The sequence below is a fragment of the Cloeon dipterum genome, chromosome 1 (genome assembly GCF_949628265.1).
Source record: "Cloeon dipterum chromosome 1, ieCloDipt1.1, whole genome shotgun sequence".
NCBI classification, from domain to species: Eukaryota; Metazoa; Arthropoda; class Insecta; order Ephemeroptera; family Baetidae; genus Cloeon; species Cloeon dipterum.
Window position 1 is genome coordinate 40,396,985 of NC_088786.1, and position 26,291 is coordinate 40,423,275.

General features: G+C 37.5%; 1 protein-coding gene and 3 long non-coding RNA genes across 4 annotated transcripts; 3 read left to right on the plus strand and 1 right to left on the minus strand.

Moving 5' to 3' along the window:
- Positions 1-16,243: 16,243 nt before the first annotated feature.
- LOC135940380 (uncharacterized) lies at positions 16,244-16,641 on the plus strand. The gene is made up of 3 exons (XR_010574845.1): positions 16,244-16,354; positions 16,414-16,478; positions 16,532-16,641. It is a non-coding gene; the product is annotated as an uncharacterized LOC135940380 (long non-coding RNA).
- A 1,037-nt stretch (positions 16,642-17,678) lies between these two features.
- Positions 17,679-18,018, plus strand: LOC135944041 (uncharacterized). The gene is made up of 3 exons (XR_010575267.1): positions 17,679-17,801; positions 17,856-17,926; positions 17,980-18,018. It is a non-coding gene; the product is annotated as an uncharacterized LOC135944041 (long non-coding RNA).
- Positions 18,019-18,246: 228 nt separating this feature from the next.
- On the plus strand, positions 18,247-18,783 carry LOC135937338 (uncharacterized). Its single transcript, XR_010574499.1, has 4 exons — positions 18,247-18,354; positions 18,407-18,481; positions 18,619-18,655; positions 18,711-18,783. It is a non-coding gene; the product is annotated as an uncharacterized LOC135937338 (long non-coding RNA).
- Positions 18,784-20,568: 1,785 nt separating this feature from the next.
- LOC135943123 (uncharacterized) lies at positions 20,569-24,202 on the minus strand. The gene is made up of 14 exons (XM_065489541.1): positions 24,088-24,202; positions 23,793-24,037; positions 23,275-23,377; positions 22,924-23,220; positions 22,801-22,871; positions 22,715-22,750; positions 22,538-22,655; positions 22,376-22,485; positions 22,249-22,323; positions 21,995-22,028; positions 21,858-21,940; positions 21,707-21,803; positions 21,445-21,580; positions 20,569-20,632 (listed from the first exon to the last, which is right to left on the minus strand). The coding sequence occupies exons 1-14, from the start codon at positions 24,200-24,202 to the stop codon at positions 20,569-20,571; spliced, it is 1,584 nt and encodes a 527-aa protein (XP_065345613.1).
- Between the last annotated feature and the right edge of the window lie 2,089 nt (positions 24,203-26,291).

The window sequence follows — 26,291 nt, forward strand, 5'->3', positions numbered from 1 at the left end:
AAAATGTTTTTTTTCTGTTTCAAAAATGCATTTAAATGTGGCGTTTCCAGAAACTAGATGCTTATTTTCCTGAAAAAATTAGTTAAATCTTTTTACTGCAAAATTGTTGTTTATATTATAGTCATTCGATCAGCTCTTTATTTAAAGAAGGCTGGTTTCAGTAAATTGAATGTGTTACCGCAATTATTAAGAATAAAATTTCATGGTTATTCGATTTAGCAAACGGCTATCGATGCACTCCTCACTTTGGGAAAAGGTAATCAATACCAGCAGGGTTTGAAAATTAGCATTTTTTTCAAATTACTATATGTTAGATGATTTTGGAAAAGTGGTTTATGCGTCAGACAATATTAAGAGGTACTACGTCAGAGACTTTGATCATTCGGCAAATATAGTAAATTATTGATTTGAAATACTCTCGAAAATTTACTATTTTAATTTTAGAATCCGATAGATGCCTACAAACATTGCTGCGGAATTGGATGGAAAATCTTTGAGCCCATGACCCTTGAAGAAAGCCAATATGTCGGTAATCAATATGGTAAAGAAAATAAAATTCTAAAATGTTACCCAATTTTTTATATTAGCGGAATCTTGAATTCTTTTTCCATTATTACGAATTTTTTCATTCTTTAAAGAATATATTTCAATTAAAAGCAAATTTTCTAAATTCCATGAAATACAACTATGGATTTGTATTAAATCTCTTAGAACTACTCTCGTCCTGAACATGAACTTAATCTCTGATTCTTAAAGACCGACTTTGACGAAGTTCCTATATAAGCTCACCAAAAGCTCGATTCTTGATGCATGCGTACAGGCGATCTCTCTGCAAGTGGGAACTGCACTTTTTGACCGGAAAAAATGATCCACTTTAACAAATTCGTCCCTCAAGAATCGATTGGCGGTGAGCTATTAGCTATTAGGATCTTCGTCAAAGACGGTCTTCAAATTAAGTGGTATTGATCTCTGCGTTTAAAAAAATCTTGAAAAGAACAAATTTTTGAAAAATGTATTAACCCCAAAAATTGCATATACGCTTTTCGAACAAATTGATGCATTTTCAGGTTCTAACTCCGGGGCGGTGCTCGTTGGCGACACCGAGTCCATCAACAAGACGCACTTCATGTGGTGTCAAAGCCGCAGAATCGTGCCAGCAGAAAATGTAATGCCGCAACAAGATTTGTTCTGCGAATCGTCTTATCTGATCACGTACACGCTCTACGGCTATATTGAAAAATCATACATTCCTGGTGGCGACATCATCAAGTACAAGCTCAACTACGGCACGGGCCTCAACCAACCAATGTCTAATCTCCACAGCTTTGCCTGCCAGGAACCCTAGATCAAGGGATTTTTCTTTGTTTTGATTTTGCACATTTTTTAACTCGGTTTTTGGAGCAGTGTTTTTCGTTTTTCGTGCCTGATTCTACTCTGCTCTTATAAAACTTTGAGAGCGTTTTTGTTGAACATTTAACATTTTGTCTTTTTTGCGAATTTTTGTCATCGGTTGCACACTTGCAATAATATTCATTATTGCCTCTGGTTGTCCTGGATGTTTATTTTTCTGTTATTTAGAATGTGAAATTTCCATAAATGGATCAAATAAAAGAGCGTTTCAATTCAATTGTCTGTTTATTTATTCTCCATAATAGGTCAAACATTTCAAAAACCCATTATTGGAGAAATTTAGGCGTTTGTGTGTGAAAATCTATTTATTAAACCTCGTTTTATTTTTCACTGATTGCACAACATTAATTTTGTGAAGGATTTCAGACAATTTTTTTGCTATTAATACAAGCTCATTGTGCTTCCCATTGGGGCGGGTGCATTTTTGAAGATAAAAAGCAGTAGCAAATTAATAGGTTTGTGCTGGAAAATCGCAAAAAGTTGCTTTGGTATCGATCTCAGGGTGGGCTACCCTGAAAAAGGTTATCATGGTAGGTTAGGGGGTAGCGGTTGTTTGGACCTTTCATTTGAGACCCTGTGACTTCAAGTCCATCAACTCATCAAATTATTAGAAAATTAAAACCGTCCGATGCGCGAGCACTGATTGTGTGATTGTGAGAAACGAGCGCGCCGGCATTCTTTAAAGCTGTATGGCAACTTAGGGGTGGAGAGCAAACACCCCTAAACCCTTCAGATACTCAGAACTGATTGAGACGAGTCCAACGGTGGATAGTTTTGGCGATTCTGATGTTTTGAAACCGAGATTTTGAGTTTGCAAAATACGAAAAAGTCGAAATTTTCGTGATTTTCGTGTTTTTGCATTTTTTGCCAAGTCCAAAACTCGGGTTCTAACCATCAGAATTGCAAAAACTACCCACCATTGGATTTATCTCAACCTCTTTTAAGAAGTTAAAGGGTTTAGGGGGTGCATACACCCTTCCCCTGTCATCCCCATTGCTACAGTTTTGATAAAAAAAACGACCACCGTCCCTGGCGCCGCTCAATGTTGCATATTTAAATCTGAATGGCCACTTAGGGATGAGAAGAAATCACCCCTAAACTTTTCAGCTACTCAGAAAAGGTTGAGACGAGTCTAACGGTGGGTAGTTTTTGAAATTCTGATACTTAAAACCAGGGCTTTGGAGGTGCAAACGAACCAAAATCACGAAAAAAATACATTTCTTCAATAAATTACGTTTTTCTTGCAACTCAAAATCTCGGGTTCTAACGATTAGTTGGACTCGTCTCGAACTTCCCTGACGCGAAAATCACCTTTTTCAAAAAATGTGAAATTTCGACCTCCTTTTAAATTGGAATTTTCATCCAATATTTTAGGATTCAACTTAGGTCACCTATTAGGGCAACATCTTCGCCGAATTTAATCAAGATCTGAAAACCGCGTGCCAAAGAGGGTGTCTTTCTGCGTATTATGTATAAAAAAATGGTTGTTTGTGCTCCCTGAAAACCAAATCAGAAACTACAAGTTTCAAAGAATTAAAATTTTGCCTCTTTGCTCACGAAGAGCAGCGTGGAAAATCTTCATGATAAAAAGAGTTCGCGAACTACGTATGATTCAGCAAAAATTTTACCTATGAAATTTCTGAAAATTAAACAGGAAGCAGCACCGCTGACGCACGTAGAGAACGTATCAACACGGATGCAGCAGCACCAGCGCTCTGCAGAGCGACAAATTCAATCAGAAACTAGCACGTACTCACTGCCACTGATTCCCATCGACTTTTATAAAGTTTCTTATTATGTGTTAAATAAATTAAATTATTTTAATATGCTCAGGGCTCTTTAAGACAGTCTTTGACGAAGGTTCTGAGACCACCAATCGATTCCTGAGGGTCGAAATTGGTAAAGAGGATGATTTTTTCCAACCAAAAAGTGCAGTGCGACGTGCGAAACTTTTTTTCCCGCCAAGACAATATAAATGCGAGAAGTGCGCATGCGTGAGAGCTGGTTTGAGACCGCCTGTACGAACGAATTCTTTGTCATATCCAACCAGGTCTCACGCATGCGCACTTCTCGTAAATATGTTAATTAAGTTTTGGCGGGAAAAATGTGCACACGTCACGCTGGACTTTTTTTAACGGAAAAAACGTCCATTTTACCTAATTCGACCCTCAGGAATCGATTGGTGGACTCAAAAACTTCGTCAAAGATGGACTTTAAGAGGAGTGCAAATAAAATAAATTGATATCTCGACATCAGCCGTAATCTGTGAGCAAAATTTGATTCTTTTATATTATGAAATTTAAAGATGTCCATAAAAATTAGAAGCGGATTCATTTTAAAGAATGATTTGTATTAATTAAAAAGTGCGTTACATAAAATAAATAAGTAAAAATCCCAAGCATCGTTCTAGCTCAATTTGAATTAAACTGACGAAAAAGGAGCAACGTGACATCTGATGATTTAAAAAATACTAAACCTGCGAAGAGTCATTTTCGGAGAGAGTAAAAAATGAACCATCAATCATCAAAACTAATGCCGTCAAAAACCTCCTTTACAATTCCTTGACATTTGACGTTCCTAAATAGTTGAATGCTTCGTATCTCTCAAACAATTATTTTAATTTCCAATCACGTTGACCAGTCAGTTCAGAGAATTTCAAATTCCAGCTGAACTACGCAGTGGAAAATGCTGGAAAAATTATTCTCTCTGAAACTATACGCCAATCGAAATTGCTCAATACAGGATTCAAGCTCCGGTAGAGCGTGGAAAATTCAGAGCAACGATGAGCACACTGCGCGCTTGAATCATTCGTGTGCTTTTATTCTGCCTCTGTTAAAGCAGAGATCGATATGGACGGCTAGCCATTAGCCACCTAACTTCTTTTGAGGAAGAATGGCTTCCATCTGTGCAATCATCCTCTTGGCATTTATGATTATTGCAATCAGCCTGTTGCAAGCTGAACAAGTGAGTGAAATTCCGATTAATTTATTTATGTATTTGAACTATAATATTCATTAGGAAAAGAAAAAGATCATTAAGGCAGTGCGGATCACCGGCAATGCTGGTAAATTTCATTTTGTATATTGGGTTTGGAATTTAAATTAGTTAAAACCCTAAAACTGGCACAGTGGCTTGATATGTTTGGTTTAATTAAATGATTTTGTTTAAGGTTCTATTAAAATATATCTGACGAAGAAAGTTCGAAGGCAAAATATATAATCAAGTGTTGCGGCTTCAAGAAATGCATGGGCAAAGCCAAAAACGGGACGACTGGTTACAAAAAGAATGAGACTACGTCCATCAGCAATAAAATTTCCCCATCAACGCATCGCGGGATCGTTGACGATATGCTGGCGACCACGATTCCGGGAAATGCGGCCATTGCGACAGGAAGTTCGGCCAATGCTGACGGCGAAAATGCAGCAACGAGTAATTGAAACCGAATATTTTATTAAAATGATTAACGCGCGGGAAACAGCTCAAGAATTTCAAGATTCGAGCGGGAAATCTGAAGAAAACGCAGCCGGCAGCACTTTTGAAGGGACAAATAATGCGCAAACTGACGTCACAACATTAATGAGTGACGTCACCAATCAAGGAAATATTCCAGGCGGTGTTGAAACGTCGACGGCGGCAGTTGCTGATTCATCCTCAACTGGTGGCAACAACAATGTCGACCCAACAGCAGGATCCGCGGGCAATTCTTTGCCAATGTCTCAATCCTCAGGAGGAATAGCAAATAAGCCAGGACCAACACCAGCAATTCCATCCAGCACAACAAAATTATCTTTAAATTTGCCTTCAGGAATAACTTCAACTCTATTGCCCTCATCCCTTAACAATCTGCCAGCTTCAATAACCTTGCCAAGTGTGCCGCCGGGTGGAACAACTACTTTGGCATTAAATCCTGCTCCAACGTCTTCAACCATCACGACAACAACCACAACCTCAACAACTACAACAACACCAGTATATAAAGGCTTTTAATTACACTTATGAATTTGAGAATTGTCAGGGTTTTACCTGACGATATTACGATCGCATTAATAATTGTTCCGCACCGATATGTAATTGACGTTAACTTTCGGGCACCCACAAGGGAGAGCGGAGGGAGAGACTCAGGTATCAATAAAGGCAACGCAAGAACCTCCCCCTCACGAGCACACGACCCGCTCGCACCAACGCATTCTCTCTCCTGACGGCACACGAGCAAGAGGGTAACACTCTCGCTCCCCCGCTCGTCCCTCTGGGTAGCCACGCTGTGTACTGTCGCCGCTAACTACAATAAACTGGTATGGTATAGTAACTGGGCATTTTCCCTTCTTGTCCACCCTGCACCCTGTAAAGTCTACTTTGGCCACAGAAGATAAGACTCTGACCTCGTGATAGGGAGAAGGCGCGCCGGCAGGGCCGACTGCTCCCATTCGGCGGCCCTGCCCCGCGTCGCTGACATGTGGAGGTACAGCGGCGAGATGACCCGTAAGTTATAATGTCAGCCCTCACGAGCGAAGAGTTTTTTTTCCTGTTGCAAAAGTGCCCTCCCAAACCCAGCCCTCCAAATTTTTTGGACCCGAAACCCCCCCAACAAGCGCGTAATTTCCTCCTAAAGGACATGTAAAATCGAACTTACGTACGCGTCATGCAAATTTTGTAAATATTGTATAATTTAAAATATGTCAGGTGCACATTAGGCGATCTAATTTTTTCTTTGCACGCTGAGACATACGTAAATTTAACATGGACGGTAAATCTATGCAAATCGGACGCCGGTTGCTCGACGAATTTTTCGGTGAAAGTACTGAGGACGTTGAATTATACGTACAGGACTTACACGTAATTAGAAAAATCTCGGGAATGACAAAAGATGAAACACTTGATGTTCTTGCAGACAAATTACAAGGACACGCAAAAAACTGGCATTTGCAGTGGGAATGTGACCCATTAAATGTAAATAAGGGACTTGATGAACTTTTGAACGATTTGAAAAGTTGGCACAATGATTTAAAGCACTCGCACTACGTTAAAAACCGGAGAAAATTTAGCGAGCCGCGAGACTCTTCCCCTTTTTCAGATAGCGATCAATCTACCGATAACGTTGAGACAGATTACACCTTTAGAGTCAGCCGAGACCGTAAGAAAAAATCAAAAACACAAAAGGAGGAAAAAGATGAACTAATTTTACTCCTCCTCAAACAGTTGCAACAAAAAGAAGAGCAAGTGCGCACTCTTCAAGTGGCACCTTGCACCGCACAGAACACATACGCGTTAACTTATCCTCATACTAATTATGTACTCATGCAAACCCCGCAACCTGTACAACAACAGTTCGTGGAAATCCTTCCTCAGCCGCAACCACAGCATGTTTTCCCAATTTACCAATACCCAGCCCAATATCCGTCATACCAAGCGCATCCACCACCAGATTTCGCACCTGCCTACCAAACGGCACCCCAATCAGAGCAACATCAATTTTTCTCATACCGAGTCCCCAAAATTTGCTTCAAATGCAAACGCAGTGGACACATTAGAAAACAATGCAGATCTCGCGGAGGAGATGCGTATCGCGGAAATAGGAGACAAAATTACTCTTCGCGCACGCACAGCCATATAACATCTCAGCCGGCAACGACATGCGGCATTCCAACAAACGCGATTTCACCCCAGACCGCGCACTCGACTCAAACGCGAAAGGTACTCCATAACGTGCCGGTTTATGCACCTAAATCAGCAGCAAACCCAGGAAAGAAGAATCAAAAAGGGGTATCGTCAATCACGCAAAATCAAAGCCTCGCCAGGGAACGAACTCATGTAAATATTGTAAATTCCATTTCCCCCAAAGAAGCCGAGTCTTCAGTTCCCTCGGAAAAGGGTAATTCGCAACAACAAAAGCACGCGATTAACCAAATACCGTTCTCATCAGTGCCAAAATCAAGTTCAAGCGAGTATTTTGATTTGTCATATTTTCAAGACGAAAACCAAAAGCCAGTAGTGAATTTGCACGAACAAAAGAGAGAAGTTACGCACACAACCGGATTTGTAGCTCAAAGTGCATTAATGTCCGAAAAAAGGTCTCCAGAAAATACATGTACATTGGCGGAAACCATGAATGTCGGAATAACTGGACAACTAGAGTCATTCCAATCAGCTCAGGTGAAAAATGAGATAGGAAGATCTCAAGTTGAGAAAAAGAAAAATCCAAAGAAGATCAATTCACAAGGGAAAATTGAACGTAAAAAGTTAAAGAACGCGCAAAACGCTGAAATTCAAATTGCAAAAGACACTGCTATAGAAAATGGCGTAGTTGTAAATAAGTTCGTACCGCAGAAAAAAGCGTTAATCAGTACAGCAGAAAATAGCATCACATTACCAGGAAAATGTGTAGTAGCTACTGTAGCAGCAGTTAAGCAAGAAACTAATAACTTGAATGAGCGCGAAAATCACGTTGAAAACGGTGATAAGACTATTCCCAGTGACAGGAGTAAGGAAAAAATTGAAATTCCTTTGAAACTAAAACCCATTATCAAGAACACAGTAGATTTTTTACGAAATCTTGGGAACTTTAGTAGCAAGTGGCGCAATAAGCGAAAGCACGAAAAAGACAACACAAAAACCTTCGAAATGGTTAAAATACCGAAAAGCGAGGTATGGCCGAACAAACCACAGAACGGTTGAGATTTAAAGTTGCATATGTAAAATAATTTGTAAAGTTATCTTAGCATTTCGATTTGTGAAATTTACATTCAGTAGTTTGAACGTCAAACGCTTTTCTTCGAAAAATATGCATGATTTTCCAAATAAATATATTAGATATGATTTCCTTTCAAGAAATGACATGAAACAAATTTGAGAAGACGGAATACAAAATATTCCTAAAAGCAGTAATGATAAATTGTCCTCTACGCGCAGTAAAAATATAAAGAAGAACGGAATGATCCGTATATGAAATCCAGGTTGTCGCAAGGTTATCGAATTTTTAAGGTCCCGATCGCAGATTTTTTAAAAGTAAATTAACGTCCACGAAAGAAAAAACGACGGTATATATTCTTTTTCTTCTTCCTTCACACTGATTTCTTAAGGTCAGGTCTCTAGATCTCTCTACAGGAATGTGTATTATATTAATCCAGGTCAATGAACCAAGTCAATGCCAAGTACCCCCGTCCCTTAACTTTTCACTCGCCAGCACAAAGCGTAATACAAAACCTTCAAAACGTTAGCAAACAATAGAACACAGCATGAAAGCCTTTACATAAATTCTCATCACAGGCGGCGCAATTTTTATTCAAAAAATATTCTAAATAAAATCCTACTCCCCTAAAAGTAACCAACAACCACCAATGTCAGTCAATTTTCCCTAAATTCATTTCCCACGAATTCTCTGTATACATCATTAACAACAAAGAGGTTTAGAACCTATCACCAGGGGTTCCACCTCCTTGCTCATAGAAAAAATAACATTTCCTTAAAAAATACCCTCACATCTAAAAAGTCCCACAAAGCGGCAAGACATTAAAGCTTCAAGTTCATACAGGTCAAAGAACCCTATCTCACGCTCGCCCTCTTACAAACGAAACACATCTGTTTTAGAAGGTCAAGCGAGCGATCAAACATGACATACCTTTGTGCTTGGTTCTATACAAAAAAAAGGTTATTGTCAAGTTCTTACAAAGCTTAAAAAATTCCTATCTTTTTATGAAACACTGACACATTCTATTCTTTCATCTATTATTACGATTTCTATATGTATTTAATTTATGTCACATTCTTATTTCTCTATTTCAATATAAAACACAATACTCAATACCCATACATTAAGTTTTAAGTAATGAATCAATACGGCAGGAACACGCAATTAGGTTTAATAATAAAGTGCAGAAAGCTTTCCCGTGATTGAGAACCAAGAAGGAGATAAATCCAATTGTTAGTTTTTACTCCTATAGAGCAACACAAATATTTGTCGCGGTTTTATTTAATTTTTCATTACGCGACACACACACTTGGTCAAGTTTGAGGTTACCATACCCAAAACTTCCAACGTGGGCAGAAAATTCCGGCCAATCGGGCAGTTGACTCAAATTCGTTTTTTTATCTTAACTTTAAGAGCGCGCAAATTTTTTTCATATTAGTTTTAAAGAGGTCAACTGTTTTATTTCTTTATTGATTAGTGGTTGCAATTGACGGTTACAGGACAGAAGCGAGATAGTATGTCACAAAATTGAATTTTTTTATATCTTGGTTACATTTCGGAAACACACGGTTTTTGGATAATGAATGAAGAGTAATGAGATTAAAGAATGAGTTATCACTGCGTTAAATCCTGCATAGAAAAGTAAGAGTTATGGAAATTTCACACAGTTTCGTGAAAATAAAGAGAAAATAATAAGATTTTATATTGCGATAAAAGCATCGGCTTCACCCCATGACGGTGAACGAAATATGTGTTTCGACACTCTAGTTTTTTTATAATTTTCAAATATACCTCAACGTGTGAGCATGGTAGACACAAAACGAGACGAACTTCTAGATATTCACGATATTAAAGAAAAAAGGTTCAAAACAAAGTGACGATAATTTATAAAAGTTATGCATATGATACTCAACGAGTAAAGATATTTCTCGAGTCTAATTTTCTCAAAGCGATCAAAGGGAAACTTTTGGAGAATGTAAAGTCAAATTATTAAGCGCGGCAAGGAGGAAAAAGAGAAATTGAGCTTAAAACATCCACCTCGAACCCCCAGGAACCAGGGACACTCACTAATATAACAATGCGAAAACATACGTGACTAAACCTTAAGGTCTGAAGCAAAGAACTGTTTATTTTGTTGGAATAAAAAGAATACATGAAGCTGACACAAAAAGAGCATAAAATTCTAAAATCATTTGTCCATCAAATAAATGGCATTAGATCGTTTCTCTAAGCATTCAAATGACTTTACATTAAAGACAAGGTAATTCAATTAAACATGAAGTTTGTATATATTTTAGTTATTAATGGACATAGGTATTGACACGACACCCTTCTCACTGCTACTAAGATGAGATACCACATGAACGGATACAAAAAAAAATCAAGAAAAATAATTATTATATCAATCAGATATTTATGTAATAGCAAAAAAGAGAGTTAAACAAAATGCAACAACCCCTCGTCCCCGCGCGCCAGCCAGCCATAAGAAAATTTAGCTTATTTTATCAAAATTCTCAACGAAACCCATATTAACGTAACTTGTAATTCAAATCCATTCCGTGATTGGAAGCCTTTTAGTATGATTAATTATAGAATCACTTCGATTTCAATACACCAAATCATTCAAATTAACCTTTAAATTTAAACAACTCTAGATACTTAATCTTTTTTCATTTAAATAATTAAAGAGATATTAAATTTTCATAACAAAGATTCGTAAAGAAAATATTAATTATTCAATCATTTTGCAATTTTCATAGTCTCATAAATTTTGGAAGACTGGACTTTATTTACGTTTGGAAGTCACTTGGCAAATCTAGTCCTGTGTTTTGCATGGCCAGCAAAACACAGATCGTAGCCTGAGGATTTCTGACTGCTAATATAGGCAGAAGGCAAATAAATATTACTAACATCTCATAAGTATTTCAACTTACTGCAACCCGTGAGCAGCCAAGTTAGTAATAATTATGACTGATTGTTGGTCTTATTCTTTAGCCGAGTTGAATAATAGTCCAGTGAACCGCAGTTAAAGAAAAATTAATTTCATTGGAAACATAATTAGAGAAAAAGATAGTAATTAGCAAAGCAGATTTTGTAATCTTGAGATTTTTGAGCATAGCATGACATAGTGACAGAGACAGAAAAAATAGACACGCGGCGGCGGCGGCGGTGGCGTTGGTTTAACATAATAGCCCTGTTAGGCATGCAACACCATTGTACACAGAGTGTAGCAAATGTCAACCATTTTCGTGACATTAAACAAAAAATTCACCACGCATTTCTAATACAATTTACGGTTGCAAATTTTTTTTCGAAAAAAAGGTATCAACATTGTCGATGTCAATACTTGTAAATATAACCATTAGTCTCGACGATTACTACAAGAAAAGTCGTACATCTCCCCTCACCCCACGTTCCGTTCTAATTAAATTTTATTTTCAGTTTAATTTCGTATTCTTTTCAGATTCTTTGAAATGCTCATGTTAAAGCAATCAGGTAGAGAATAAATTTTGAGTAGATTTGAGTTTAAAGAGTTTTGAGAAATGAATTTATTTAAGAAATAAATTAAAAATCTAGATTATTGTAAATAAAATATCAAGTTGAATTAATAATTTCGAAATACTGAGCATTTCCAACGATAATTTAAATTTAACCTAAGAGTATAACAATGGCACAGATATTAAAGTTATTTATCTTATGGAAAACAAAATAAAGAACAAAATAGATGTTAAATATTTAAAATTATAATATCAGATTGATTCATGTCCATTGATGAGTTATTTGCATTTATTACAATATAGAAGATTTGACTAAATTTTGAGTTAGTACCAGCCATTAAATTGAACAAAACTAATAATACGTTGTAAAATTTACAGAAGCCCGACGTTGTTTCCAGTAAATGTATATTGACTACTTCACACATGTTTCCCATCAAGAAAAAGGCAGACCACGGTTAAAGGTAGATTGTAATTCGAGTTCAACAAATTTGGGTCTCTCAAACAAAAAATGCAGCAAATTATTATTTTTTTCTCCTTTCTAAGAATGCTATTGCAAAGTATAGCCAAAAAACAATTAAATTCAACAACTAGATGAGCGTAAATCAAAACCAATTCAGACTGTAAAAAATGGATTCTAATTTTTTTTGCATAATTGAACATATTATCCCATATCATACTGATCAGACACAATCATATTAAGTTGGCAATATTAATTGAACATACTTCAAAGGACGATCGCAAATTTTATTTGGAATAATTTCGTTAGCATTCTCATTATACCACATTTCAAGAATAACATCACTTCTCATTGTGCAAGAAATCTATTGAATTCAGCCATAATAGCAATCCCGCCGAAACGACAAATAATAGACTCAACATAATAGGAACACTCCAAAAGAAGACATTTTCACAAACATAATACACCACACAATTCTGCCTGAAAGTAAATACAACACACTGAAAAAAAAAAAAACTAACAAGTGAGAAAACCAACAGTTTAATATGAAATTAAATACACATGCACTTGAGCAATAATACACAAATCACCACTAAAGTCTCAAATTAATTTCGTTTTTTTTAATTCACGGAGGTCAAAGAATTAACAACAATACACCTTTATAAATAAATAAATTGCGTATCAACAAATTCTCACTTTATATCTTCTAACAAAACCAAATATTACGGCAGTTTTAAATAACCTTAGAAAATTTTTTTTTTCTTCACGAGCCCACCACTCACATGATACACTGTTAAATTGGACCGAATGATCATTTCAAAACAAAACACACACTTTCATGGCTTAAATTCTATGCCACATTTTTCCCCTAATTCAGCAACCCTACTCTAGAACACATTAGAACACCCTCATCTACACAAAAAGACTAACCTAGCCAAAAAGTAGCAAAACAAGAAATAACAGAGAAAAATGGTATTAATGGATTCAGTAGTACATCAACGTATTTTTCAACATTTTCAAGAATATTAATGTATGCTATATAGCTGCTCAAATTAAGTTACAAAGTTTATGAATATAAAGAATAATAATAAACGCTTAGAAAAAAGAGTATATCGTTGAGCTTTATAAAATAATAATTCATATTCAAGACAAATTAATTAATTTGCATACAACAGTAGAATTTGATAGACATTGATTTTGCACTATAATCATTTTATGCAAGCATTTAATTTTTTTCCTTTTGTTTTATTTTCCGATTTGTTTATAATATAATCTTTTCATATGTTTCTCACGATGGAATTGAAATTTTGAATTTTAAGGCACCAGTAAGAAGTTTTTTTATAAAGTTCACAGAAAATTCAAGTAACGTACATTTAGTGCCATTTCCTGTAAATACTTTCCACTGTACCTATATTCCACCCATGGGCACATGACCCGAAGACGCAGTCACAGAGAGTAACTCCTAAACGACACTCTGGAATTGACCATAAAGTGGCTTACGAAAAAAGCAGACCTCTCGAAACTCAAGGAAACCACACCTTTAACAAGCGGAATCTGACCATTGAAGTGGTACCTGAAACAGATGACCCCTGGAAAATCAGAAGCCTTCCAGCCAAAGACTATTGTGACTCTGCCATTCCACAACGATGCGACCCACTCTATCACCTGCAACAAACATTCGAGTGTACCTAGTAGCACCGTACGTTCGGTCAGCAAGTGCAGATATCCATGACGAAACGAACATGGACCCAGACATTACGACATTTTCGAAAAAATGACAAACAAGTGTTGTGCAGTGCTATAACAAAAAATAATGACATTTACTCATAGTGCAGAGGACGCGAGTGTTATATTATTATGTTCGGTATATTTCTTTAATTTAACGACGAAGAATTGTATTCATTTTCATTCTATCTCAGCAAACGGTTGTCCAAATTAGATATAAGCAATTTTTTCGCTTTTCAAGGTAACAAAACGGACAGCCTTTCAAACGAGTTCAAGAAGTTTTCTTTGTTTTGTTCAGACTAGGAAATCAAGGGATACAACGCGAAAATCGTTTCCTTATTAATTTTACTTAAATTTAAGATAGACATTCATTTGCCAGATCTTAGCATACTTTAATTTATTAAGTTACATTACATCACATTAAGCGTTAAATTTATTCCACATTAACATTTTGCTATCGGAGTATTTCCTTTTCTTTTTTATTTCAAATCGCGATTCATTAACAAGAGCAAAAAAAGACACCATCGCCAACCTGTATCATTCATAAATATATTTTTTCAGAGATTGATTTGTAAAACATTGCTCACCAAGTCATAACGAATGAGAGAGTTTCAATAAACATCATAAAAGTTGCAACCCCAGAGTGTCCTGGCTAAAACTCAACACACAACTGCAAGCGTGCATGGGACTATATACACGACACATCGCACAAGGCGTAATTCATCCTTGAAGCATACTATGCCGCAAAATTATAGCAACTGAAGACCACCAAGATATCACTCGCCAACAACCACACCTGATAACCAAGAAGCCGTTAAACACCACCTGGCATCATCAGACAAAGCCATTCAACATGCAACTTTCTTCGTTTTTCCTCGCTTGGTTATGAGCAAACGATTTGCTAATCATTTTTCCTAAAATTTTTTTTTCATCTATTCATGCGCTCCACATTTTATTTTAATTGTTTTGTAAATTTCGATTTCAAATTTGCCAAATTTTTTTCTTTGATGGTTGGAGGAGTAGAAGGTTTCCTACAATTTAATTACAATTAACTTTTAATATAAATCTCCGAAAGTGAAAGTTAGACACCTAAGACACACATTAGAAAACACATACACACATCTACACTTTGATACATACTTAGTTAAGATTTGAAAGAAAAATTAGATTAAACTGAGGTAATTAGGGCACACAAACAACACAAACACATGAATACACAATTATGTCCGAAATTAAAATGTAAACACGGGATATAAATCAAATGTTAGAATTAAGAAAAACAATAAAACAAAAAACCAAACCCCAATGAGATGTCAGGGTTTTACCTGACGATATTACGATCGCATTAATAATTGTTCCGCACCGATATGTAATTGACGTTAACTTTCGGGCACCCACAAGGGAGAGCGGAGGGAGAGACTCAGGTATCAATAAAGGCAACGCAAGAACCTCCCCCTCACGAGCACACGACCCGCTCGCACCAACGCATTCTCTCTCCTGACGGCACACGAGCAAGAGGGTAACACTCTCGCTCCCCCGCTCGTCCCTCTGGGTAGCCACGCTGTGTACTGTCGCCGCTAACTACAATAAACTGGTATGGTATAGTAACTGGGCATTTTCCCTTCTTGTCCACCCTGCACCCTGTAAAGTCTACTTTGGCCACAGAAGATAATAGACTCTGACCTCGTGATAGGGAGAAGGCGCGCCGGCAGGGCCGACTGCTCCCATTCGGCGGCCCTGCCCCGCGTCGCTGACAAGAATAATTGTAAATTAAAATTTTAGCCTATCCCATGTCAATTGCCTTGCAAAGATTTTGACGAATTCTTATTGGTAAAGCAAAATTTAATCGAATTATCTGATTTAGTTCCATTTTCTGTTCAGGCTAATCCTACATCAAAACCATCTCCGAGTAATATACCTAAATTTATTATTTTAACAAAAATAAGATTGAATTTCTAGCGGACGGCTCAATTAAAAAATCTACAAAGTGCGGCAACAAGCAATATTACGTTTCAACGGCTAAAGTAGACATTTCTTGATACGGCTGGAACCATTTATTTAATTTTTTAATCAAAGGTGACGAGAAATGAAGCAGGACTTCGGTGCAAAGCGATGGACATGTCCCTTTTGACCGTTCCTTCTGTCGAGGAATTGACATGTCTCAGCAGTTTGCAAGGTTTCGGATCATTTTTAATCGCAGAAAAAGATGTTTTGATTTAAAATTCAAGTCGCGACATTTTGGACGAGTGGCTCGAAGGGAAATCCAAGCTGTGACGAGAGTTTCGGGTGGTGTTCAACGGGGTTTAAAGTGTCAGACACACTTCTTTCCGCGCCCAAATATTTCCTTCCAACCACCGCAGCCCCTTCCGTCAACGAAAACTGTCTCGCGGTCGTCAACTCCGCCGCCGCAGCCAGCGGGATGACGCTGAGAAAATGTGACGAAGCGCTGCCCTTCATCTGCCAGTTCAACGTCGACTGCCCGAAATTATGCGATAAAGATGTATGTTCGTTCTTTAGAAAACGATTCAATTTATCCTTTTTAAAAGGTTTCCTTATTTGACCCGGCTGGAAATTTAATAAGTAAATTAAAAGTCAGAAACGTGTGAGGCTTTCTTTATTTTTAATTTCAACATTTTTAGATAAAACCTCTTACGGAATTTGGATCGAGATCGGCAACTACACTTATCTCCTGGGAAACAAGCCGGTTCTTATTTAAATTTAAACCTAAAATGTCTGTCTCAAATAAAATTTGGACAGATGTCCTGGCTGTCCAACTACCTCCGTTGCTGCGCCTTGGGAATGGAGACGCTCAACATTGACAACTTGGCCGAGCAAAAAGGCCTGAATAAATTTTCTCTCGACTTCAATACAAGTCTGATGCGAAATGGTGTAATTTTCCCTTACGAAATTTGCATTTCTAGCAAACTGGAAAGCGAATTACAATTACTGGACTTCCGGCACGTGGAAAGGCGCTCCTCCGAAACAGTTTTCGTGGTGCAAACCCAGCGGGCCGTCCGTTCTCGCCGGCGATTTGGTTTGGGAAAAGGGACAGCCGGACAACGCTGGCAGCAACGAGAGCTGCGTCCACTTCCGGTTCGTATTGAATTCAACAGGCACCATCATGACCGATAGAAACTGCGCAAATAAATACATATTCGCTTGCAAGGTGGATTAACTATTTAGTTAATTTTTGTAACTCTAATTGAATATGCATATCAGGGTCCAATCAGTATAACCGCAAAGCCGTGCGTTGCTTCGTGTCCAACAAAGAATTGTGCACGAAATGTTTGTTTCTTTGTTATTTTATGTTGAATTTTTATTAAAATTATCAAAATATGTATTATAGGTGAAGCTCTTCAGTGATACTAATGAGCTTTTAGGTATTTTAGAACTAGTTTTTATTAGCATAAATAATACAAATTCCAGACTATTACCAATACGGCAACTGGTACGATGGATGTGGCAGGAACATTCTTACTTTTACAACAAACACCGTAAATTACTTTTAATTTTTGTCTCCAAATTACTTCAAAAATCAAAAGATTTTGTAATTTATTATCATTTAACTTGAAGTCGAACTGGACAAATGCTTGGGATTGGTGCTGCAAGGTCGGCTTGACCCTGATGTCCATGGAGTCGGCGGGAAAAACGAGTTGCTATTCAAAAATCGTGTCCAGTACGATAAAAGAGTCAATTTAAACACTTGTATTTTTATGTTTTAATATTAAAGAGTTTCAAACTCCAACATTTGGAGACTTCTGGCTCTCCGGGACAGACCAGGGTTGTCCTTCCACCTTTCGATGGTGCTCGTTAAGCAAGAATTTCATTGAACCTGAGCTCAAATGGAAGGATGGACACCCGGTGGACGGTTTAAATTGTGTTTATCTCGAGGTCAGAAACGGATCCGTTCTGCTCGCCTCCGCCAACTGCACCGAGAAGAAAGATTTTCTCTGCGAAGTGAGAAAGAACAACACGTTTCAAAAGGCCATGCAGACCGAATGTGCGGAAATTTGGGATATTTCTACTGGTTTGTTTATTTTAATTGAAACAAATCCGATAAGTTAATCTTTTTATAAATAAGATGAAATCGATATGCTGTTGAATGTGAGCGCGTTTCTCTCTCCAACTGCGAAAATCTCGCTCAATTTGAAGGTTTAAGAATATTTTTGAAACATTCCAATCTTTTTAACCATAATTAAAATCAGTGCTTCTTGAAATGTGTCGGAGTTGAAGTTGGAATGGTTTGATATTATTGTCCGGAAAATGCTGACGAATCTTTTAAACCGCACTTATATTTATTAAAGTTTGACTTGGGGGCTTTGAACGCGATTGCAACGTTGCAGCAGATAGAAATCGTTTCTCAGGAAGAACCGGTGAAAATGGAAAAAGCATTCGTCGCCTACGACACCTGCAGCGGAAAACGTTGTTTCTATGATTAAATTGTTCTCCTTATGACTTATAAAATTCCAGAGTTTGACGACGAGTGCGTGACCGCTTACGAAACCTTCAAATGCGGCCAGGAGCAAGCCCCTGATATTGTCTCGAAAATCGTTTCAAACAATTTCGACAACGGAACAATCGTTAGGACTACAGATAATTTTAAAATAATTTATTCCTATTAAAAACTTGTAGCTGTCTCCTCCGACTCCGTGCCTTCCGTATCGCCACTCGTGTTGGCTCACCAATGGATTTCCCTGCGTCAAAAATGTGTGATCAATTTTAGCCTGAAAATCAATTTTATCTTTTTTATATTTTCATCATTAATTTTTTTCAAAATAATTCTCATAAAACAGCATCTGATTTTAATTTTAAATTTTGAAATTTCAAATTATTTTTCGATTTAGCAAACGGCTATTGATGCACTGCTCACTTTGGGAAAAGGTATTCAATATACCAGGGTTTAAAAATTAGCGTTTATTCAAATTACTATTTTTAGATGATTTTGGAACTGTGGTGAAAGCGTCAGACAATATTAAGAGGTACTACGTCAGAAACTCTGATTCTTCAGGAAATCTAGTACGAATTTTAGGACTAAAATATTCTCCATAACTGATTATTTTAATTTTAGAGCCCTATCGATGCGTACAAATTTTGCTGCGGAATTGGATGGAATCTCATTGAGCCAATGCACATTTTAGAAATTCAATATTTTGACATATTTTTTGGTATGAACAGAAGTGCATATATTTAAAAAATTAATTTTGTTGAAACCATCTGGATTTTTAAAAATTACGAATCTTAGATTCTTAAATGAATTAAACTGTGTGGTGTGTGCGTCTGGCAATTATTTCTGTTTCAAGAAACAAGAAAATAGATCGTGTTGCTAAATTAATTAAAGAGTATGCTCTCTATCAACAAACTAAATTCCCAAAGACGCATAATATGATGTCAGCTATTTTTCGCATTCTAATTAGAACAAATTTATGCATTTTTGCAGGCATTTCTTTAACACAAACACTCACTGGCGACACTGTGTCCATCAACCAGACGCACTTCATGTGGTGTCAAAGCCGCAGAATCGTGCCAGTAGACATTGTCATGCCGAGACAAGAATTATTCTGCGATCCATCCTATTTCGTCATGGACACGAGCACGGGCTATATTGAAAAATCATACATTCCTAGTGGCGACACCATCAAGTTCAAGCTCAACTACGGCACGGGCCTCAACCAACCAGCGTCTCTGCTCTACAGCTTTGTCTGCCAGGAACCCTAGCCGACGCATATTTCTTTTTGTTTCGATTTTGCACATTTTTCAACTGTGTGGGCTGTGTGTTTACTTATTGTTGTTGGCTCTGCTCTTCAGCAATTTTATTATTTAGTCTTTTGCGATTTTTTTTGTCATCAGTTATGCACATTTCCAATAATATTCATAATAATGTCAGCTGCGTTCCTCAGGCGCTATTTGCAGTCGACCTGGAACTGAAATGGCTTATGGATTTTTCTAACGGGGATCAAATAAAAGAGTGTGTAAAAAAATCTGCATTTCAGCCTCGTTTTATTCGTCACTGTTCATATAAAATTAATTTTGGGAAATATGTATAGGATTTCAGACGTTTTTTGCGCATTATATGCTATTAATACAAGCTCATTGTGCTTCCCGTCGGGGCGGATGCATTTTTGAAGATAAAAAGCAGCAGCAAAAATTAATAGGTTTGTGCTGGAAAAATCGCAAAAAGTTGCTTTGGTATCGATCTCAGGGTGGGTTACCCTGAAAAAGGTCATCAGGGTAGGTCAGGGGGTAGCGGTTGTTCGGACCTTTCATTTGAGACCCTGTGACTTCAAGTCCATCAACTCATCAAATTATTAGAAAATTAAAACCGTCCGATGCGAGCACTGATTGTGAGAAACGAGGCCGCCGGCATTCTTTAAAGCTGTATGGCAACTTAGGGGTGGAGAGCAAACACCCCTAAACCCTTCAGATACTCAGAACTGATTGAAACGAGTCCAACGGTTGGTAGTTTTTGCAATTCTGATGTTTTGAAACCGAGATTTGGAGTTTGCAAAATACGAAAAAGTCGAAATTTTCGTGATTTTCGTGTTTTTGCATTTTTTGCCAAGTCCAAAACTCGGGTTCTAACTCTCAGAATTGCAAAAACTAATTACCGTTGGATTTATCTCAACCTCTTTTAAGAAGTTAAAGGGTTTAGGGGGTGCATACACCCTTCCCCTGTCATCCCCATTGCTACAGTTTTGATAAAAAAACGACCACCGTCCCTGGCGACGCTCAATGTTGCATATTTAAATCTGAATGGCCACTTAGGGGTGAGAAGAAATCACCCCTAAACTTTTCAGTTACTCAGAAAAGATTGAGATGAGTCCAATGCTTGGTAGTTTTTGAATTTCTGATGCTTGGAACCTGAGATATTAAGTTGCAAAATTAAAAAAAAACGCGAAATAAAAGCCAATTTTTCACTTTTTGAGATTTATATTGGGTTTTAACTATCAGGATTGCAAAAACTACCCCCCGTTAGACTCTTCCCAACCTTTTCTAATGCACAGAAAGGTTTTTGACGCGATAATTTATTGTATTTTAATAATTTAGAGCGTGCAAAATCCAGACAAATGTAATTAATCTCTGCTCTCAATGTTGGTTTTTTTTAAAAAAAAAAAAAAAGTCCGTGATTTAATCGGTCTTTTAGCCAGACAAAAAGAAACTTGATTGTCTTACTCAGGCTAAGAATTGTAGAAAGCTCCTAGGAACGAAATTGTAGCGAAATTGTTATTCTTGTTGTGAGTGGAAAAGAAAGAAATATTAGCAGGCGAAACTTCTTGATAATTCTCTTTATTATTTTTTATTCGCATCCAGAACAAGATGATGGATATATTTTCTTACGATACAATTATTTAGACACATCAGATAATTGCTTAAATTAACTCACGAACTCTATAGGAGTTTAGTGTTAAGAAAAAAGAATTCTATTTAGCTGTTTAATGAACAAAACACACGCAGCAACCGCTCGAAATCAGCAAACAAAACCAATTTTGTAAAACCCGCATAAAACAAAAAATTCTTCTTCTAGTTTAGGGACTCTCGCAGATAAAGCTTTGAGCTACATTAGCGATGGAACTGACGGAGAAAGTCGATATGTTGTTGCGACTGTATACTGAATGATATCCTTATTTGTAACGAATAATAGCCTAAGATTCCCATAGCCCGGCTGCACAAACTTGGTGTAGAAGTTCGGAAAGCACGATACGGACTCCGCAAGAATATCCGAAGGCACAACCTGGCGGCTTCGGCACCAAACGTCGTGAGTATCGTTCAAGTACTCGGTGTCGCCCACGATTGCATTTGCTCCACCTCCTGCAAAAAAAATACAGTCTCAATTTTATGATTTTAAATAGTTTGTATTCTCGAAGACATTGGTATTCTTATTATTCTACAATAAATTTTTGTCTGCAGCGAAATTAAAAGGCAGCATTTGCATACCGAGCAAATTGTAAATCTGAGTATCGTCAACACTGGACACGGGCTCGTACAGTTTCCATCCAATTGCGCAGCAATATTTGTATGCATCGATAGGATTCTACAGTAAACACCGCAAATTTTCAAGAAAATTAAAAAGTATTCCATTTTTTACATAATTTTCTGTAATATTTTTATTCCTGAGGTAAAACATCTTGTTGGCAGTCACGGTCGATCCTCCCACAGTTCCGGAAGGATCTGAAAAAGGATTATTGTCAAGATAGAGATATCTTAAATTTCGACGCTCTTTACCTTTATAGCTCAAAACTAAATCGGCGATCGCTTGCTAATTTAAAAAATTCGGTTATTCTATTGCAGAGCAAAAAATTCAAATAATAATTCACTTGATGCAAATTAATACTTGACTACGATTTTGAAATTTTATTTGTATAAGATTTCAAATGAAAAAAAACATGCATGACTAAAGATATATAAGAGAAATTCTTCTTTAAGAAGAATGAAATTAGTGTAAACAAACACACTGCTGTTTAAATTTTAAAACATACATCTTTGACGCAGGGAATTTCATTAGTTAGCCAACACGATCGGCGAACCGGAACGCACGGAATCGGAGGAGATAGCTACAAGTTTTTACTTCAAACAAATTATGTTAAAAAAATCTGAATATCTTACAACTGTTCCGTTGTCGAAATTATTTGTAACGATTTGCGAGACAAGGTCAGGCGCTTGCTCCTGGCCGCATTTGAAAGTTTCGTAAGCGGTCACGCATTCGTCGTCAAACTCTGGAATTTTAACCTGATGTCTAAAGAATAAAAAATTAAAAAGATAAGCAACGTTTTCCGCTGCAGGTGTCGTAAGCGACGAAGGCAGATTCCATTTTCATCGGTTCTTCCTGAGTGAAGATTTCTATTTGTTGCAACGTTGCAATCGCGCTCAAGGCACCCAGGTCAAACTTAAAGAAAAATTCGAGTATTTTGAGTTAATATTCAGCATTTAGACCACATTGAGTACCATTCCAACTTCAACTCCGACACATTTTAAGAAGCACTATAATTTATAACGTGTTAAACGATTTCTAAGATAAATGATAAGTAGACCTTCAAATTCAGCGAGATGTTCGCAGTTGGAGAGAGAAACGCGCTCACATTCAACAGCATATCGATTTCCTCTAATTTAAAATGATATAAAATTATCAGATTTATTTAAATTAATTTTAAAACCAATCGAAATATCCCAAATTTCCGCGCATTCGGTCTGCATGGCCCTTTGGAAGGTCGCCTTCTTTCTCACTTCGCAGAGAAAATCTTTCTTCTCGGCGCAGTTGGCGGAGGCGAGCAGCACGGATCCGTTTCTAACTTCGAGGTAAACGCAATCCAAACCGTCCACCGGGTGTCCAGCCTTCCATTTGAGCTCAGGGTTGATGAAATTCTTGCTCAGCGAGCACCATCGGAAGGTGGAAGGACAGCCCTTGTCCGTCCCAGAGAGCCAGAAGTCTCCATATGTTGGAGTTTGAAACTCTAGAATTTTAAAATAAGTAGGAAAAGTGTTTGAATTGATCCATGATATCATACTGGATACGATTCTGGAATAACAACTCGCTTTTCCCGCCGACTCCATGGACATCAGGGTCATCCCGACCATGCAGCACAAATCCCACGCATCTGCCCAGCTCGACTTTAAGATAATTAACAATATTTTTACAAGGCGGCTGTGGTTTTAGTTGCAAATATATCGATGTAATAGTTTGTAAAGTAATTTACCTGGTTTCTTGTAAATGTTAGAAGATTCCTGCCACACCCGTCGTACCATTTGCCGTACGAATAAAAGTCTAGATATAATTTTTTTTATTGAAATGATTAAAATATAAATATTTTCACGTTAGAATACCAAGTAGCTCTTTTTTATAATTGAAGAGCGTTTCCTACATGTATTGAAATTAATTTAAATAAATTTAATTCAAAAAAGATTAATACATTTCGCTCGCATTTCTCAGTCGGACACGAAGCAACGCACGGCTTTGGAGTGGTACTTCTGGGTCCCTGAATTATCATATTCAGCAATATTTTAAAAATTCAATCCCATAAATCACCTTGCAAGCGAATATGTATTTATTGGCGCAGTTCCTATCGGTCATGATGGTGCCTGTGGAATTCAAAACGAACCGGAAGTGGACGCAGCTCTCGTTGCTGCCCGCGTTGTCCGGCTGTCCCTTTTCCCAAACTAAATCGCCGGCGAGAACGGAGGGACCGCTGGGTTTGCACCACGAAAACTGGTTCGGAGGAGAACCTTTCCAAGTTCCAGAAGTCCAGTAGTTGTAATTTGCTTTCCAGTTTGCTACAAATCAAAAATTTTGTCAAGAAAAATTGCACCATATTGCATCAGACTTGTGTTAAAGTTGAGAGAAAACATTTTAAGTGCGATCTGTTCTGCCAAATTGTCAATGCTGAGTGTCTCCATTCCCAAAGCGCAGCAACGGAGGTAGTTGGACAGCCAGGACATCTGTCCAAATATGATTTAATGCAGAAATTTGGGGTGAATTTGAATAAAAACTGGTTTGTTCCCCAGGAGATAAGTATAGTTGCCAATCTCGATCCAAATTCCATAGGAAGTTTTATCTAAAGAAAAGAAAGTTCATAAAAAGCCAGAGTGTATGATGTCTTTCTATGTACTTATTAAATTTCCAGTAGGGTCAAACAAGGAGATCTTTGAATGATACTCAAATTTATTTGAGATATTTTGAGGATAGAATAGAAACAGACATTTTTTTCGCATAATTTCGGGCAGTCGACATTGAACTGGCAGATGAAGGGCAGCGCTTCGTCACATTTTCTTAAAGTCATCCCGCTTGCTGCGGCGGCGGAATTGACGACCGCCAGACAGCTTTCGTCGACGGAAGGGGCTTTGGTGGTTGGCACGAAATATTTTGGCGCGGAAAGAAGGGATTCCGACACTTTGAACCCCGTCGAACACCACCCGTAAATATTGTCACAGCTTGGAATGTTTTCCTTTGAGCCACTTGTCCAGAACGTCCCGGCTGGAATTTAAATCAAAGTTTCTTTTTCCGCAAATAAAAATTTGGGGAAACCTTGCAAACTGCTGAGACAAGTCAGCTCCTCGACAGAAGGAACGGTCAGGAGGGACATGTCCATCGCTTTGCACCGCAGTCCTGCTTCATTTCTCGTCACCTTTGATTAAAAAATTAAATAAATGGTTCCAGCAGTATCAAGAAATTTCTACTTTCGCCGTTGAGACGTAATATTGCCTGTTGCTACACTTTGAAGATTTTAGAATTGAGCCATCCGCTAAAATATAATTAATATTATGTGTTTAAAATGATAAAGTTTTGATATATATATATATTACTCGGAGAGGGTTTTGATGTTGGATTAGCCTATACAGAAAATCTTGAATTCTGCCCGATATAAATTAATATTCTCGGTTACCAATAAGAAGTCGTCAAAATCTTTGCACGGCAATGAACATGGGATAGGCTAAAATATTTTTATGCTTTTTGTATGCCTCAATTTAAGTATTAAGCAAATATACTGTGGTTGTTGTAGTTGTTGTCGTCGTGGTTGTTTTAATTGTTGTCGTCGTGATGGTTGAAGACGTTGGAGCAGGATTTACTGACAATTTAGTCGTTCCACCTGGCGGCACACTTGGTAAAGTTATTGAAGCTGGCAAATTGTTAAGGGATGAGGGCAATAATAAAGTTGAAGTTATTCCTGAAGGCAAATTCAAAGATAATTTGGTTGTGCTTGACGGGATTGGTGGTGTTGGTCCTGGTGTACTGGCTATTCCTCCTGACAATGAGGATGGAGACATTGGTAAAGAATTGACCGCGGATCCTGCCGTAGGCGGGTCGGCATTGGCGCCTCCAGTGGAGGATAAAACAGTTACTGCTGCCGTTGACTTTTCATCGTCGCCCGGAATTATATCTTGATTAGTGACGTCAGCAGGTGCATCAGTCATCCCTTTAGAATTGCTGCTGACTGCGTTTTCTTCAGAATTGCCGCTCGAATCTTGGGGATTTTGAGCTATGTTTCCAACATTTTAATCAAATATTATTATTTTTCAGAGCTACTCACTCGTTTCACTGTTTTCTGCCGCATTTTCCTCGTTTGCGTCAGTAGAACTTCCTGTCGCAATGGCCGCTTTTCCCAGAATCGTGGTGACCAGCACATCGTCATCATTCGCAGAAAGCGTAGATGGGGAATAGTTAGAAGTGTTTTTGGGTTTGGTCCCGTTTTTAGCTTTGCCCATGCATTTCTTGAAGCCGCAACACTTGATTATAGTTTGTCTTCGAAGTGTCTTGGCCGGCAAATATATTTTCACGCGACCTTTTAAACAATTTCATTAAATAATTAAATTATGGGGAATTAACAATTGTATATTTAAATTTTTCATTAATCTTAAGAGCGAAACGTGTTTTTTGTCTTACAATCCCGGTCACAAAACAAATTACCCGCATTGCCGCTGATTCGCACTGTCTTAATTTTCTTGTTCTTCAATCGGATATAAATTAAATTATTATTTATAATATATGAAATTTGCTACTTACTTGTTTAGCTTGCGAGACGGTGATTAC